The 17945-nt window shown below is 38.4% G+C and overlaps 1 protein-coding gene across 3 annotated transcripts in view; it reads left to right on the plus strand.

Moving 5' to 3' along the window:
- Positions 1 to 17945, plus strand: part of GBE1 (1,4-alpha-glucan branching enzyme 1) — a 171367-nt gene that overhangs the window by 52011 nt on the left and 101411 nt on the right. For all 3 annotated transcript variants that reach the window (XM_074813398.1, XM_074813408.1, XM_074813414.1), the window contains exons 4-5: positions 13164 to 13289; positions 15610 to 15745. In XM_074813398.1, the coding sequence (XP_074669499.1) occupies positions 13164 to 13289; positions 15610 to 15745 (262 nt within the window). The remainder of the gene's footprint in view (positions 1 to 13163; positions 13290 to 15609; positions 15746 to 17945) is intronic.

Consider the following 17945-nt stretch of genomic DNA (forward strand, 5'->3'; position numbering starts at 1 on the left):
TGGAGAGGGTCAGGTGAGCTCATTCATGACAGATGACCTCAGAACAGAGGGAACACATCACGATTCTCTGCACATTTTTATTATCCACCAAGGAGAGTGTTACCTAAGGTGTTAAGGACTTGAGTTGTTGGACAGGGAGACAACAGCAAGAGGTGGGAGAGGACAGTGGAAGGACCAATTGGGGCTGTAGGCTACCCCAGTTATAAGATACTGTGGGAGTATGTGACAGGAAGCAGAGGTGTTAAGCATGCCCTGCCTCATCTCCAAAAGCTGTCAGTTTGAAGCAGCTGTGAATGGGAGCATTGAAAAGTAAGCATGTTATGCCCCAACCACAAGGTGTATTATGCAGCAGTTTTCCTTTATACAGATACTTCATAGTTGAGGAAAAGAAATACTTAATGCTTGGGTGCCCCTATTACATACTTCAGCAGCTTCTTTTCTACTTGACATGGCTTGAAACAACTCTAATAAGTTACACTTATTGTGTGTAATGTGCTTTATTATTATGGTTGCTTTTCAAACTGTGCTTTCCTACCCCAAGCCTCTCAGTTACATAATACATACATATACGAATGCTTTCATATTATGCATACAATTTTTATAGTCTTTGAGCTACGTCACTGTTACAGTAACTTGATTCGGGTTAAGTCAGTGGGGGGGAAAGTGTTTCTTGAACTGTATTTTAGAGATTCCCGTTTCCCTCTGAATTTTATTAATTTGACTTTGAAAAACATTTCCAAAATCAGGATTCTAGACTGAAGGAAATGTCTACTGTCCTGCAGCATAGATGCATGTGGTGTTTTTCCTTTTTAAAAATAAGCTGGTTGTCCCTCAGTACCTAATAATGCCACCTTTGTGTAGTTAAGTTATGAAGCTTATTCTTTCTTCCTGTAGAAATCCATTTACTTCTAGGATAGTTCATGATGATTAAGTGAAGTATTGTCTCTACACTTGTGCCTGTCGAAATCTATTGGGAATGCTTCCACATGATATTGCTTTCATTTTTAACAACTCTCCTATGGTTTCCTGGATTTCAACAGTTTGATTTTTCCTATGGTATTTTTGACTCTGCAGAGGTATTTTTAAAATGCTAGACTATTGTCTCCATCTTTTGATTTTTTTTATATTCAAACAGATAATGCAGTATTTTCTGTATTTTTTTTGTTTTTATTTACTAATTTCTCTTGGTTTTCTAAGAGAAGCATGTAAATGGAAAAGAGCAAAAGCTCTCCTTTTTAATCTGATCTAGTAAACCAGTTAAACATGTTCTTGGGTTCTTCGATGCAATTGAAATGCTTAATTCACAAATGGAGCTGTATCTCCCTCTTTTGGAAACTCAAGGCATGACTTCATGACTTGTCTTTGAAGATGGGCTTTTGTTTCTTTCATATCTTGGTTATTTTTTTTTAATAATTTATTTTCTTTATCTGGGGGAGAAGAGAAGGGGAAAGAAGGGGGAATTGTGAACAAATATTAAATATCCCTAATAAGTTTAGAGCCTAATAGCTGATGTGATGATATATTTACAGAAAAATAATTTGCATGGTAAATAGACCCCTCTCCCATTGGCTTCTGTATCACACAGATTCCTCTGTGGAACTTTGTTAAATGTATAAAACACCTGAGAAGTATTACTGTGTGTCCGATAGCAAAAGAATATTTTTTTAATACTTGATTTAAACTCTTGTCCCTTTAGCAGTTTTCTTTGCCAAAAGATTGCTTGGAAGAAAAAAAACAAGGCAGACAGCTCTCTCTCGACTGACTTAATTTTGACAGTAATCTTAAATTGATGAGGGGAAAAAAAAAGTTGGAGAAAGGAAGACTTGGAGTATCATGACTAGAGTGTTCTATTACTTTTTTTTTTCCAGTTAACTGATTTGCAGTTTAGGAGGGAAAACAGCTGGGCAGAAGCAACAGACTCCATTCTTTCCAAAGCTTCTTTTCAGGATTTATACTCAATTTGCTTGTTAGGAAATAACTTCAGTGACTGAAAGCACCTTGACAGATATATGCTTGATTTCTTGGTTATTTGGAGCAATAGGAATAGACTGTGGTAAAGTTCTTCAGTGGAAGGTGAGTTCTGGAGAGATCTGTTTAGGCAGAGCTATATCAGCTATATCTCTCTGTTAGGCAGAGCTATACAGTAGCAAGAAGAGTAAGGCACTAAGGAAGGAGCTATGTTCGCTTCTTCATTCCTTGTCTTCTATTTCTGAGGCTATTAGAGGGAAATATTTTATCTGGTCTCTAAAATCTAAAATTGAATGAGACAATTCCAGAATAAAGCTCTTAATAGCGCTGTTCTATCACAAATTCTTGTCTTGTGTTTTTATCTAAATATTTAAAGCAAGCTGTGTCAGTCAAGGAATTCTGAATTCTGGTCCTGGGTTCTGCAGCAGATTGCATTACCTTACTGAAAAGTATTCTACTGTGATCCCATGTATCACACAAACATAAAGAACACGTAAAACATGTAAAACACAAACATACAGAAATGTTGCCTCTAGACTCTAGTGCTTCTCTCAAACTGGTATGAGCTGTAGAAAGAGAATGGTAATGGTTGACCTGTGGTTTCCTCTGTGTGCATGGGGAATGCAGGGGTGGTGATGTGATTTTTATTTGCTTTTGTAAGTGGGCTCAATTTACATCATCCACTGGCAAAAGATCATCAGAACTGTGTATGCTATCCTGGGTGCTAAACTCGGGATTGGATACACTTTGTGGAAGAAAAGTACATGGCTAAGGTGTGCAGGGAAAAGTATTTTCAGCTGATATTAAAACTTCACTTCTCTGTTTCTGTAGCAACTTGAGAGGGTTAAGAAAAGGATGGACGATTTAAGGTAAAAGATATGATCTTATAGCAAGATTGCATCAGTGACTTGAATGCTGGAACTGTCTTTGAAACTGAACTATATTTATGGAATAAAAATCAAAGACCAGGTTTCCTTACAGTAGCAATATGACCTAAGTATAAAGTTTTTGAGAGATTAACTTGAATTGGTTCAGATTCTTTTGTATTCTTGTAAGTTTGTAGGGCTTTCTGTCAGTTACTCTATTTTGCAAAACTAAAAATGAAAACTTTGTCTACAGTGTATATTATACTAAAATCATCTTGGAGTACAAGCAGTTGTTTTCCTTCCCCATGCACTCTTAGACTGAGAAAGGGAAAACCTTGATGTTTAGTTTCTAGTAAATTTCATATTATAGAAAAACATAGTTATTTTATTGCAGCATCTAACAAACTTCCTAGAGAGTCTTTAATACCTAATCCTGTCATGCTTTTAGGTTTTGGACTGAACTTACTTTCAAATGAGGTGCATGTTACTGAGATGAGGTCGTGTTTCCACCTGTGTTCTTGCGGCTTTTACACTTGGATAATATTGTCTCAGAAATGCATAAATATAAAGCTAATGAAATACTATAAATTGTAAAATATTGAAATAATAGCTTATTGCCCTTATAACAAGTCACTGATATTTCCATATTTATATTAAAGCTAGTCCACTCATTACAGTAGCTATTGTTGGTTTGATGGCCAATTTAATTTCATGGTTGTATTAAAAGCCACATATACCAACAATCATTCCAAGTGCTTTCAAGCTATTAAAGTAATGAAATAATAATACAGTGTTTCAGAGCGGCTTATTGGCTTGCATATATTCATCAGTTATCTAGTTATCGCCTCCTCATTTTTCTCTTCCCAACTTGAGTATAAATGATAAACCACTATATAACAAAGTTCCTGAACTGCAAAAATACCAGTCATCATTCTTAAAAAGAAAGTCAAGCAGATGCTAGTTTTACATGAAAATAAATATCTGAAAAATAAGGAATTATCAAGACAGCATGGCTTATTTCCAGTGTTTGACCCTGTATCATCATCAGTGGAAACAGAGGCAGACAACTTACAGGAACACCTTATAATTGAATACAATGCTCACACATGGAATTAAAGTCTGCTTTAGATGCAGGAACTGAAAGCTAAAGGAATGGACACTGGGCAGAGAAATTGTCTGATCTTGTGTATAACTGTCACCTGAATTATTCTCCCACGCTGTTCTGAAGATCTGTGCATGTGTACACTGGAAGATGAGGTAGCCAAATGATGTGAAGATAAAATGAAGGTAGACAGAAGCAGGAAGAAAAGGGATATTCATAAATATGTGAATTTTAAGCATAGTTTTGTGGCCTGTTATCACACAGTTTCATCTGTCATAACAATAGGACAATCACGTTAAGCTCCATTTTACACATGGACTTACATTTTATCTAAATTTGAATTTGTGACTAAACTTTTAAAGTGTTTAGACTTGCAACACTTTCAGACTTTTTATTGTTATAGATAATTTAAGAAAAAAATGTGTGGGTGCTGTTCATAAAAAGTCAACAAATTTCACTGAGTGACAGTAGCTTGAAAGTTGCCTGAATATTAAGTGCCAGGTTTTCCATTAAAACCCTTGAGACATCTAGAAGGGGTTGGCAGATGTGCTGTAGGTGATATGGAAGACCTGTGCTATTTTGGAAGGGCAGAATAGTGAAATACTCAAGACTCTCAAAAATTTTCAATGTCTCTGAAAATTGAGGCCGCTGAAACTCACTTGTCCTGCACTGGAAGCATCATTAAATTAAATGAAACCTATTTCAGCTTCTGAATTGCTCCTATGTGTTATTGCCTCTTCTGTATGGCACTAGACTGCCCTCAGAGTGATGGTTTCTCCTCAACTGTAATAAACTGCTTTTGAGAGTTTTAAACATTATCAAAACAGACCTGTAAACACCGTACTTAGTTTTATGCCACAGCTTACTCCCCATTTCATAAATCCCCTATACTCTAGTAGGGCAGACATGGAACACTGTCACTTTGATACTAATGCTCTTGTGAGATTAGAATGTACATTTGCACACCAGTTTTTACATACCTTCCAAGTCAGCCCTTGTGGGCTATATGTTTGCTCTTATTGCAGCCATATGTTTCATTTTTTTTCTGGTGATTTTTATTAGGATCTGAAAGTTCTTACTTCAAAATTAATCACTTCAGCATTGATGCCTTAAATCTTGCATTGCCAGGACATCTTTTTACTACCTTGGGTGTATTCACCTATGAAATCCACTGCACTAATTATAGTGGTCTCAGATGCTAAACTTAGTGTGCTGAACATTTCAGACAGAAATGTTGAAAATGATCCAGCATCCCTATAATGGAAAATGCAAACAAAACTCACATTTTTAACGTTTACATACAGAAGATGAGTAGCTTATGTTAAGCTCTTCACTTTTTGTTGTTTTACAGTTGTGCTTATATGAATTATATATCTATGCCATGTCCATTTTCAGAGTAAATTGACTTTATAATGTGAAATCTTGAAGGAAGTTTTTGTTTTATCTTTCTGATGCTTGCTTATTTGTGTGAGGGTTTTTATTTACATGTATTTAAACTGATATTTGGCTTTGAATATCATGTGATTCTGGCTTCCAAGGTCATCAAGGGTTTTGAGTTTTTACATATTTTGTGAATGTATTTGCCACTGGAGGAGGGGGAAAAAAAAAAAAACCAACAAAACTATTTAGGTGAGCTGCATCTAGTGTTAATGTTGGCAAATTCCATGTGGGTGAGTTTTCCAGAATCTTGTGTTAGAAATTTCCAATGGGTAAACCAGGTTGAAAACTATGGGGAAGTAAGAAGATAACTTAGTACAGAACTCTAAATATAAAGTATACAGTAGGTTAGCTGTTGTAAGAGACTTCCCCCCTCAGATTAAAAAAAAGGCATTATGTTGCCCATGGACTATACGGTTTGACAGTAAAATGCTACTGTATTATGTTTCAGACAGAGAAATGTTTAGTGTAGATGCTGGTAAGTTGTGGTTTAAGTCCAAATGGGAACTGAACAGCACACAGCTGATGGCTTCCTCCTTCCCCCTCAGGGATGGGGAGGAGAAGGTACAACAAAAGGCTTAGGGATTGAGATAAGGATAGGGAGTGATGACTCAGCATTTACGGTCACAGGCAAAAGACAGACTTGATTGGGGAAGGAAAAAAGGAACATCAATTTAATTTGAACACCACCACCACTTAATTTTACAATCAGAGTAGGACAGTGAGAAATACAAGCACATCTTAAAAACATCTTCCCCCGACCCCTTCCTTCTTCCTGGACTCAGCTTTGCTCTCGATTTCTCTACCTCTTTCCTGCCAGCGGTGCAGGGAATGGGTGTTGTGGTCAGTTCTCCTGTTGTTTCTATTGCTTCTCAGGGGGAGGACTCCCCACACTCTTCCCCTGCTCCAGCGGGGGGTCCCTCTCACAGGAGACAGTGCTCTGTGAACTTCTCTGACATGAGTCCTTCCCAGGGGCTGCAGCTCTTCACGGACTGCTCCAGTGTGGGTCACTGTTACAGGCTGCAGTCTTCCCAGCAACAGACTGTTCCAGCTCGGGCTTCCCTCAGAGTCCTGGCCTTCTTTGGGCGCAGCCACCTGCTCTGGTGTGGGGTCCTCCGTGGGCTGCAGGTGGGCGTCTGCTCCACCAGTGACCTCCATGGCTGCAGGGGCACAGCCTGCCCTTGCACCACAGCTGCAGGGGAGTCTCTGCTCTGGTGCATTCCACATCCCTGCCCCGCCCCCCTCCCCCTTATCCTTCCTTCAGCTGACCTCAGTGTTTGCAGATGTATTTCCCTCACAACTCCTCCTCCTCCTCCTCTGCTGCAGGTTCCCCTTCTTAAATATGTTATCGCAGAGGTGCTGCCACCATTGCTAACTGGCTTGGGGTTGGCACAGAGGCGGATCTGGCTTGGAGCTGGGGGAGCTTTGAAAAGCTTCTAACAGGAGCCACCTCCAGTGCTACCAAAACCCTGCCACACACAAACCCAATGCAGAAGTTATCTTCATCTGTTTTTTGGTTTTGTTTGTATTTTCATCCTTCTAAATTTGGGCAGTGTAAATGTAACTTTTTTTTTGATTTGTTGGTTTCTTTCTACTTAGTTTTGGCTATTGCTTAAGAGTTTGTTTTAAACACACAAACTGAGAAAAATGTATTATTTTTGCCTAGGAAACTTGAATTTCCTTTTTCCACTGCACTTGTCCTCTTGTTGGAGTATTTTTTGTAGTGACCAGTATTGCTTATCCCTGATAATTTTAACATAGCTCATATTAGTAAGTGTTTAAAAAGTTACTTAAATCACAAAGCTGGAGAAAGGCAAGGGTAAGCTGTAATGCAGGTATGTAACTGTAATATGAAAACATACTAATGGCAAAAGGCTGTTTTGTACATATTATGTGTACATATACATGTTCTTTATAGAAGATTGAGTTAATTAGAAAATGTAAACTCAGCTATAAAATGTTGATGGACTAAGTGGTAACTAGCTTAGGTTATGCATCATAACTTATAAAAATTAGTTTGAAATGAGTAAAAAGGCAAATTTGGAGTGAAAGTTAGTGTCTGCTAAATAGACTCATAGGTACTTTGTCAAAAGGACTGTGTGATGACTATTCAATATTCTTTATGCATATATAAACTGGAGTAGCAGGTGCAGAGCATACATGGCAGCTACTTTTTATATCTGAACACTGCAGAGAATGGACCACAAGTAATAGTTCGGGGTGAGTGGAGTGAGAGTTGGTTATCTGTCTTTCAGTTTTGTGTGCTTTGTTATTACTGCTTTTATTACAACTTTTAATTGTAGTTGTTTCAAGAAATGCCAAAGCAAATATGGGAATGAAAGATGTTGGACTGTTTCCTTCAAAGCTATTTTTGTCAGTCTTGAGCTGAATTGCTATTTGTTTTGGAATGCTGTTCAACTTCTGCAGTTTCTTTTGCTCATGCCTTAGCTAAGCATGATGGTGTGGGAGTTCTGTCTCAAACTTTATCAAATATTATCTGAAGTCTTTGTCCTTGTAATTATTTATCAACTGTCTATAATAGGAGAGAGGAATAAAAAGTTGATTGAGTACAGAGCTGGGTAATTAAAGAAAAGAAAGATTCAGTAAATGGGGTTCAGCATTTAATGTTTAAGGGTTAAGCAAGCATAGGGAATAATTGAAATAGTTGGGGATCACTTGATAGAGGTCTAAGGAAACTATGTTGATTATGCTTTTGTAAACCAGAGAACAGGATTCAACTTCACCAGCTTCAGTGTCATAATGATTCCTTTTCTGGGTTAGCTATGTTCCTCTTGACAACGTTTTCTCTGTGCACAGCTCATGATGTTTGAAAATGACAGCAACACATGGGCAAAATTGAGGTTTCTACTGTTGCAGTGAGGTTCAACGAGATACAAACATGGCTGGATATATTTGGAAAATATTCCTTGTTTTAAGAAGACCTATACTGTGAAGAAGGCAGCAATTAACTTTCCTGAATACTTGTTTAAAACAAGTGCTTCCCCCACTTTTTTAGACATTTTCTGACATTTGCATGCTTAATTCTATTGTTGGATAAATGTGTCCTTTTCTTTAGAACATGGGAGGTTTCTTCTATCTTCCCATAATAAAACTGAAAGTTAAGTTGTTCTAAAATAAAAATGGAAACAAAATACTGCTTAGATTGTGAACTTTAAAGTAGAGCAGACTCTTTTAAGTCTTGCAGGAAGTGGTAGATTAGCACCACCTGTTTATGGCTCTACATATATTGAGATACACGTATGCTTCTTGCTTCTCAGGAGTTTTATTTGTAGCTATTAGAATTCTGGCTGTTCAAGTTCCTATAAAGTCTGTCAGTTCCTTAAAAGTATTACCAATAAACTTGACCTGGTAATGTTTTGAATAAAAGCAAAATTAGTACTCAAGCAAAATGACTTCTGAAAAACTGCTAAATCAAGTGCACTGATGCCTCGGAAATGAGGAAAATATGGTCAATTTGAGTTGAGTGACTATAGAACAACAAAAGTTCTTATGTGATTTCAGAAGGATGGAATGCAGAGATGTGGTTAATGCACATGTGCAGCATAACAGTGGAAGTGTGGGTTAAAAATGAAATAACTGGTTCATTTAAATGTGTTTCTAATCAGTTTTTAAGTGGTTTTCTTTCCTTAATTGATTAAAGAGTAGGCATGACTGATTTTAGTATGTCTAATAAATAAACTTTTTCTTTTTTTCCCCTCTAGTATAATCTTTGGATTAAAACAGTACTACATCTAATTAAATAATGTTCTGAATTCAGATTAATTACCTCATATTTCTTAAAATGTGCCCACTTCTCATAAGCCTGTTTAGTAGAAATTACACTTGAATACTAGAGAAGAAGGAATACTAACATAGTCAGTGACCTACGACATCACATAGACACACACAAGTCTATGGGACCAGATGGGATACACCCGAGGGTGCTGAAGGAGCTGGCTGGGGTGCTCGCCAAGCCGCTTTCCATCATTTACCAGCAGTCCTGGCTGACCGCAAAGGTCCTAACCGGTTGGAAATTGGCCAATGTGACACCCATCTGTAAGAAGGGTCAGAAGGATGATCCGGGAAGTTACAGGCCTGTCAGCTTGACTTCAGTGCCTGGGAAGCTGATGGAGCAGCTCATCCTGAGTACCATCATACAACACATGCGGGACAACCAGATGATCAGGCCCAGTCAACATGGGTTTATGAAAGGCAGGTCCTGCTTGACAAACCTGATCTCCTTCTACTACAGGGCGACCTGCTTATTGGATGAGGGAAAGGCTGTGGTTGTAGTTTACCTTGACTTCAGTAAGGCCTTTGACACTGTTTCCCACAGCATTCTCCTGGCAAAACTGGCTGCTCGAGGCTTGGATGATCGCACGCTTTGCCGGGTAAAAAACTGGCTGGATGGCCGGGCCCAAAGAGTGGTGGTGAATGGAGTTAAATCCAGTTGGCGGCCAGTCACGAGTGGTGTCCCCCAGGGCTCGGTTTTAGGTATACTCCTGTTTAACATCTTTATTGATGACCTAGACGAGGGGATCGAGTGCACCCTCAGTAAGTTTGCAGATGACACCAAGTTGGGTGGGAGTGTTGATCTGCTCAAGGGTAGGGAGGCTCTGCAGAGAGATCTGGACAGGCTGGAGCGATGGGCTAAGGCCAGCTGTAGGAGTTTCAATAAAGCCAAATGCCGGGTGCTGCCCTTTGGCCACAACAACCCCCAGCAGCGCTACAGGCTTGGGGAGGAGTGGCTGGAGAGCTGCCAGTCAGAGAGGGACCTGGGGGTGTTGATTGACAGCTGGCTGAACATGAGCCAGCGGTGTGCCCAGGTGGCCAAGAAGGCCAATGGCATCCTGGCCTGTATCAGAAATAGCGTGGCCAGCAGGGACAGGGAAGGGATCTTACCCCTGTACTCGGCACTGGTGAGGCCGCACCTCGATGACTGTGTTCAGTTTTTGGGCCCCTCACTGCAAAAAGGACATTGAATTACTCGAGCGTGTCCAGAGAAGGGCAACGAAGCTGGTGAAGGGTCTGGAGCACATGTCGTACGAGGAGCGGCTGAGGGAACTGGGGTTGTTTAGTCTGGAGAAGAGGAGGCTGAGGGGAGACCTCATCACCCTCTACAACTCCCTGAAAGGAGGTTGCAGAGAGCTGGGGATGAGTCTCTTTAACCAAGTAATGAGTGATAAGACAAGAGGTAATGACCTCAAGTTGCACCAGGGAAGGTTTAGACTGGATATTAGGAAGCATTTCTTTACAGAACGGGTTGTTAGGTGTTGGAATGGGCTGCCCAGGGAGGTGGTGGAGTCTCCATTCCTGGAGGTGTTTAAGAGTCGGGTCGACATAGCGCTGAGGGATATGGTGTAGTTGGGAACTGTTAATGTTGGGTTGATGGTTGGACTGGATGATCTTCAAGGTCTTTTCCAACCTAGACAATTCTGTGATAGGTAGCTAGGTATGGTTATTGTATGCAATAGTTATTTGTGATGGGTGAATTGGGACAAATTAATAAAAGAAAGCACTCACATCATCAGTAGTTATGGTAGCAAAAGAGGAGCTAATTCTTACTACTTTAAGAATAACTTGCAAATTGTCAATGCTGTGAGCCAGGAGAATCTTCATAGTATTGATATAACTTGTAGAAATACCCTTTTGGCCAGCTTTGCTAGCATAGTTGACAGAAGAAATTTTCTATGCAACTGTACAGTGTTTTCAATAACTCTTTTTTAGCTTTTTCTGAATAGGTGGTTAGTCTCAACTGCCTCTTCTTACAAAACCTGTTTTGAGTTGTCAGAGTTACAATAATATACATGGAGAGACACCGCAATAATACTTCTTTGCTTTACCAACTTCCATTAACCTACTGTGTATATATATTTTCATTTTACTTTCTCCTGTGGTTGGGTTAAGGATACAGATAATCTATCAAAGTAATGAAAGACACTTGCCACAGGTGAAAAGGCAATTCTTTGATTGTTTTCTTCCAGACTACTTGTTAGGAATTGAGAGCAAATTTAAAACACTTTTTAAATTGGGGGGGGGGGGGGGGGAGCTGAACCCACCCCTTCTCATTTGAGGCTTCTTATGATGTTCATAGCTCTCCTTATAAAGCAAGCCCCCCAAAACCAACAATGACACAAAAAACCCCTGTCAACTTCTTAACAAAAGCAAAATGAAGAATTTCAGAACATCACTTGCTCATATATTTTTGGGTTTTAAATTTTCAAACCTTCTGTGTTAGTGTTTTAATGGCAGCCAAAATACCAAGCAAAGCCAGAGTGGTGCTGTTCCTTCTGGACTGAGGAAGGAGGGAGGTGGGCTGAGGCAAGAGGGGTGGGGCAGAGTTCTTTATGTGTCTCGGGAAGAAAGGCCTGACAACTGGCTTCATAGGATAACTGCTTTAATTAGAACAAAATAGAATAGGAGGAGGAATATTGATAGTGAACAAGTCACCTTCAAGTGCTGGCACCCTGCATTAGTGTGACATTAGTCAGTGCCCTGATAGATTTTCTTTTTTTTTTTTTTTTGCCTTGGCATGCTGTGTGGAGCAGTTTCTGTCCCTGCAGAGATACTCTCCCTTTTGGTCATTGAACCTAGAATAGAATTTCTTTACAAGAAAACAACTCTACTCCTAAAGCATGTTCTCATAAGAATTTCTTGCTGCACTCTTAGAGAGAGGCAAGGCCATGCAGGTGGTTTAGTCACTGGTGCCAAGAGGGAACTGTGTGCAGGCCACTCTGTTAGGCTGGCTGAGGTTGTCCTGCAGCTGAGGGACACTTGCAGCAGAGCATGGATCTGTTGTCCTAGCTCCAAAGTGTGCAACACTTGCCCAGTCAGAAATGCTGCCTTCCAACCTTTGAGTCTCATACCCTTTCTCAAGGGTGTAAGTTACAGATTACATTGTTACTCAATAGAGCAGAGATGACCTGTTCAAGATCAGCAACTCCTTAAAGACACTGTCTTCTGCAGGGTCCCAGTACAATGTTATCCTAGTAATTACTTCAATTTTGCTTCTGTTGTGTAAAATTACAATACTCCAAAAGAGCTCCTAGGTTTATTGTTTGGTCATTCTTAGTGAAGTGAAGTTTTATGAGCTTTTTGAAGGAGTTGAAAAGAATGGTACTTTTCATCTCTTGTTATAAAATAGAGGAAACCAAAGGAAAGTAAAATAGATGATAATACTTTATCATTAAAATGATGAAGGCATTCAGAGAAACTAAAAGGCAGCAGAGGAAATACAGCAATTTAAATTTTATTCTTTTTATTTCTTCTCGAGCTGAAAGCTGTCCTATGCTTCTTGTGTTGATCTGCAGTTTTGGCCTATATGATATTGGTCAGGGCCCAGAGCATAGAAAAGGAGGGAATTAAGATATAAAAATGGGCTTACTAGATTGTTTGCCAAGTAAACAAATCACATTTCTCATCTCGATGGCATTATACTGCATGTCTATTTAAATTTATAAGAACATGGTGGGGAAATAACAATGACAGGGAAAATTAGAGAACGTAACTAATCTGTTTGGGAAGGCTCTTTCTCCCATTACTTATATGAAGCTTACATATATATTCTCACCTTTCAGCTCCTGTGTCTGACATGCCTGGTTTGCTATCCCTTTGCAAATCATCTCTGTGAACAGGGTCATTCTTCCTTGTCTTGACTTGCATTGTATATTTGTGTGTTCTTTAAATTAAATTTCTGTATAATGTACTATTTCATTCTCTGCTATAGTTTACACGGGAGGTGTTACATGAATTATATGTGACTGCATGCATATGTTGTGGTTATTTTATAGGTGGTGATTCGTGCTCAAAATGGTGAACTCCTCTATCGTATTTCACCTTGGGCAAGATATGTAGTCCGTGATGAAGACAAAGTGAATTACGATTGGGTACACTGGAGTCCACCACAGTCATATATAGTAAGGCTTAAATATTATTTTCAAAAGGTGTATAAAACCATGTATCGTGTCATCTTTGCATCCCTGCTTGGAAGAAAAAAAGAGTTGTTACACAAAAAGAGGGTAGTGAACTAGTTGAAGTAGCTGTCCAAGAAGTGAAGGGATTTTATTAGTGACTTTGACAGAAACAAGTGGAGGGGTTTTATTCATGGCTTTGACAGAAACAAGTGACTGTAATGATGAATGTTTTTGAGCTACTTTTTCAGTCTCACATAGTATATAAAAAATAGTTACCAGTTGAAGTGGTATTTTCAACTTGGCTTCCCACATGCTAGGCAATTTTGATAACTATTCCAGGACTAGGTGGCTCTTCCTGATACAGAGGAGAGCAGGGCATTATCACAATTGGGTTTGGAAGTTAGTTAGCCCCAAATACAAAGTTCAGTACTCCAACAATAAGTCAATGCCGTATGAAGTCAGAAAAAGCTTTCAAAAGTAAGGTGTTTGCGCTCCAGTTAAGTCCTAGTTTCTTTGTATCAGGAAAATCTGTTCATTAATTTTAAAGTGTATAAGGGGAGTGGAACTCTTTACACAATATATGAAAAATATCCTAGGAGAACATTCAGAAACTTCAGACTGAGTGATGTTATTTCATGTTATTACACTTCTTGGTGCTTTTACTAAAAAATGGTATGCGGTATTCTGTATTAGAGATACTGCAACCTCTGTTTTGAGTTAAATTTTAGCACCCACCTCAAATTATGAAGCATCTGCTTGACAGAGAATTGGTAACTCACATGGAAAATCTTTTAAAAAAAAAATCACTACATAATCTACAGTAACTTTCTTATTTAGGTGTATAGTTTGTATGAATTTAGTGACCTACCCTCTATCTATAATGCTGTGTGACACCTAGATTCTCTGAGAGGAGGAATGGGGAGGTAATTGGAAATGCAGTGATCTGTCTAACCTAGAGTGAAAAGGAGGCAAGAACATTTAGGGTGCAGACAAAGCCTTACTGAGTTAAGTTGGGGAAAAAAAAAGAGTCCTTTTATGAATAGTGGAGGTGTCCAGTGAAGTAAGATACAGGGAACAAACCTCATCAAGAACTTCTTGTTCTTCATGTTGCCCCTTTAATTTCTGTTCACTGTTCATGTACATGTGTGTTTTTACTGGTTTGGTTCTAGCTTTCCAAAATTTCACTTAAATATTAAACTAACAAATAGAATATAGTCTTGTAACTTTTTAACTGGGAGAGGGAAAAAAAGAAACCTTTTTTTTGGAAAAATACGTTTTAAGTGGTAGTTTTCCAAAGTTTCTTCAGTCAAGGCTTTTGTTTTCAAAAGTAAAATCCTGATTAAGTGTGGAAGCTCTTCGTCAAGTGTAAGGAGGAGTTTTGTGATGAACTCTAATTGCTTCTGTGTTCTTTAAATATTTTCACCCATCTAGAAATACTGTGTTCTCACCTACAGACTTGAGGTTGTTTGGTTTTTTTTAAATCTGAAGTAATTGGAACATAGGTGATTCTGTGCTGTGGAACTGTGTTCTTTAGGATTAAATACTTATAAATTTTAGTTTGGAGAAGGCAGAGCAACTTCAAATACCTGCAAAAATCAGGTATGCTTAAAAAGTAAACACCCGACTTTCTATTGTGTCTTTTGTTTCCAAACAAGCTTCATAGTAGTTCAGAACAACTTTATACTATCATATCTTAGAATGGTTTGGGTTGGAAGGGACCTTAAAGATCACCTAGTTCCAACCCCCCTGCCATGGGCAGGGACACCTTCCACTAGACCAGGTTGCTCAAAGCCCCGTCCAGCCTGGCCTTGAACACTGCCAGGGAGGGGACAGCCATAGCTGCTCTGGGCAACCTGTGCCAGTGTCTCACCACCCTCACAGGAGAGAATTTTTTCCTTACACCTAATCTAAATCTGCCCTCTTTCATTTTAAAACTGTTACCCCTTGTCCTATCACTGCACTCCCTGATAAAGAATCCCTCCCTGTCTTTCCTTTCGCCCCCTTTAAGTACTGGAAGGTACTGTAAGGGAGACCTTACAGCAGCAATGGCTGCTACAAGCTTGTACACTTCAGTGTAATTTAAAAAGGTTATAAGAAAAGTGTTGAATCATGAATGTCCAGTTTCTTGTTCATGAAGAATGTTAATTTGAAATAGGCATTTGCTTTACCAGTTTAGAATGCTTAATTACTTTTGAAATGTTTGTGCTCTTAGAGGACAAAAAAAAAAAAAAACAAATTGTTTTTCATCTTGTGCAAATTACATGATTGTGACAACACTTCCAAGCTGTTGTATCCTAATGACAACTGGTTTTTTTCCTTATAGCATAAGCATCCTTCCCCCAAGAGATTAAAAAGCCTAAGAATCTATGAATCTCACGTGGGGATTGCTTCCCCAGAAGGGAAAGTAGCTTCTTATAAAAACTTCACATACAATGTACTACCTAGAATAAAGGATCTTGGTAAGTAATAACAGAGATATTTGCAGAGATAAAATTTTTATGTGCCTGTGTTCTTATTAGAAAAGATAGTTATCAAGTGTCTATAGGCTTTTGCATTTTCATATTACAGGTACTATAAAGATAGGTTCTTAGGGCAGCAAAAATTACAAACAAGTGACATCTATGGAAAAGAAACAAGGACTGAAATAGAATATGCGAATCAAAATCCATTCCACAGATTTTTAAGTAAAATGTGATTGCAAAAGCTGAGATAAATGTTGCAGGGCAACTTGCTTTTGGTGTGGTTTGCTTTCCTCTTGAAAAAAGACCTGTTTCTGTGAGATAGTCTTTAGAAAACACTGTGTTCTTAATTAGTTCTGCTAATGTACATCTCGATTCTAAGGAGAGATAAAGAAATACCTGGATAGAAAGGATTGTCTTTTCTGTTTGCTAGAATAAGTGTGCTATTTTTTTGTCCTTGAACACTTGCTATGGAGTATCAGAACATGGAAACTTTAGATGTGAGAAATCCTCTTTTAGAAAAGAACTTCTAGTATATTGGAGGGGATGTATGAAAGAAACAGCTGGCATGATTATCACAGGAAGCATAGCAAACCTGTTCACCTCAGTTTCGATTTGATATTTTTTTTCCTGTGGTGTCTTTGCACTGTTTCTATAATGGACAATATTAGAATTTGGTGGCTTTTGCTGCCCTGTGATGAAATACATTTTGTTGCACTCAACTGTAAAATAATTGTGATATCCATGGCTGATACCTCTGGATAGTGGCTGTCCGTCCTTATGTGCTGTTTGGTTTTTATTATTTTTTCTTTTTATTTATCAGAGCACCTGAAGAAGCCATATGTTTTTATAGTAGGTTTACTTGTTGAGTCAGTGTTTCACAGAATGTAGATTTTGCCTTTCAGTAAAGTTGAGCTTGTTGGTAAGGTGAGGGAGTTTGCACATCTGAAGGCCTTCAAGAAAAAGTAAATCTGGGTTCCACATTACATATCTGTGACTCTTTCCCTACTGCCAAAGAATTTAAGTCATTCCAGGAGGTTAATATGTTTAATAGAATTACAAAAGCATTCTGCTTTACCTTCAGATTTTTCTTTGGGGTGGAGAAATGTTATGAAAAGGCTGATAAACCACAAAATAAAAGCAATATCAAATTTACGTAGGGTATGCAGAAATGATAGGTACTGTTCTTGTTTACATTAAATAAACACTCTGGGAATTATTTTTTTAAATTTATTTTTAAGGTGTATTAGATTTGGTTTTGAAATGTCTTGTTAGGACAAGCATAAAGAGATCCATATGTAAGAATTCTAAGATATTAATAGTTTGTAGAAATATGTGCATGACAAATAGCAAGCAAATCAAATAAGATTAGTTTGATACTATGTTGCTGTTTATAAATAAAAACACTGTAAATAAGAGTAAGTGCAATGAGCCTGAATTATAAAACAGCAATGAATCTGACAAATTGCTGAGCTCATGCCAACTATTTTCTACTAATAACTCTTTTATAACTGCAAAATTTAAAAACAAGAACAATAAAAAAGAAAGCAGTATCTTGTCTAAATTAAAGAATGAAGATTTTGGTTAAACTAATAGAGAAGTGGTGGTGGTGGGAGTCTCAACCTTCAGGTTTAATCTACAGTCTGGTATCTTTTGCTGATAGTCCTCACTCACTGGCTCTCTGGGGCACTTACTCAGATATTAAAGATAGCTTTAGTTTAGATGTGTGGCAAGTGCTGTGACTTCACCATTAGTGTATTGTTTTCCCTTTAGATTTCCCTCCCTTAATACTGCACTGAACTAATTTAGGTGATACAAGATACGGCGTGTCTCCTGCCCACCTGTACTGCTTTGGGTCTTTGGTGAACTCAGAACAAAGCCACATTACTTCTGTGTTTTATCATTCTTGAAAGACTCTTGTAGAGGGGGAATGTAATCATTAAAGTTGGGTTTGAAGTGGTAAAAAAAGATTCCATAGGGCATAAGGTATAGTACATGTAGCCAGTGACTACCCCCAGACCCCCTGACTGCAAGTGTCAAAAGTGGAAGTTTAGGACATCCAGATTGGCATAGTTAATATTCCAAAGTTAAATTAAGATTATATTTGCATATCACTTCTTTCTAAATCTGAGAGATTCAGTACACCTAGTTATATGTAGGTCACTTGGCAAGTTGACTGTTCGTTTTTAATGGAAGATCA

The sequence above is a fragment of the Strix aluco genome, chromosome 2 (assembly GCF_031877795.1).
Source record: "Strix aluco isolate bStrAlu1 chromosome 2, bStrAlu1.hap1, whole genome shotgun sequence".
In the NCBI taxonomy this organism is placed as follows: domain Eukaryota; kingdom Metazoa; phylum Chordata; class Aves; order Strigiformes; family Strigidae; genus Strix; species Strix aluco.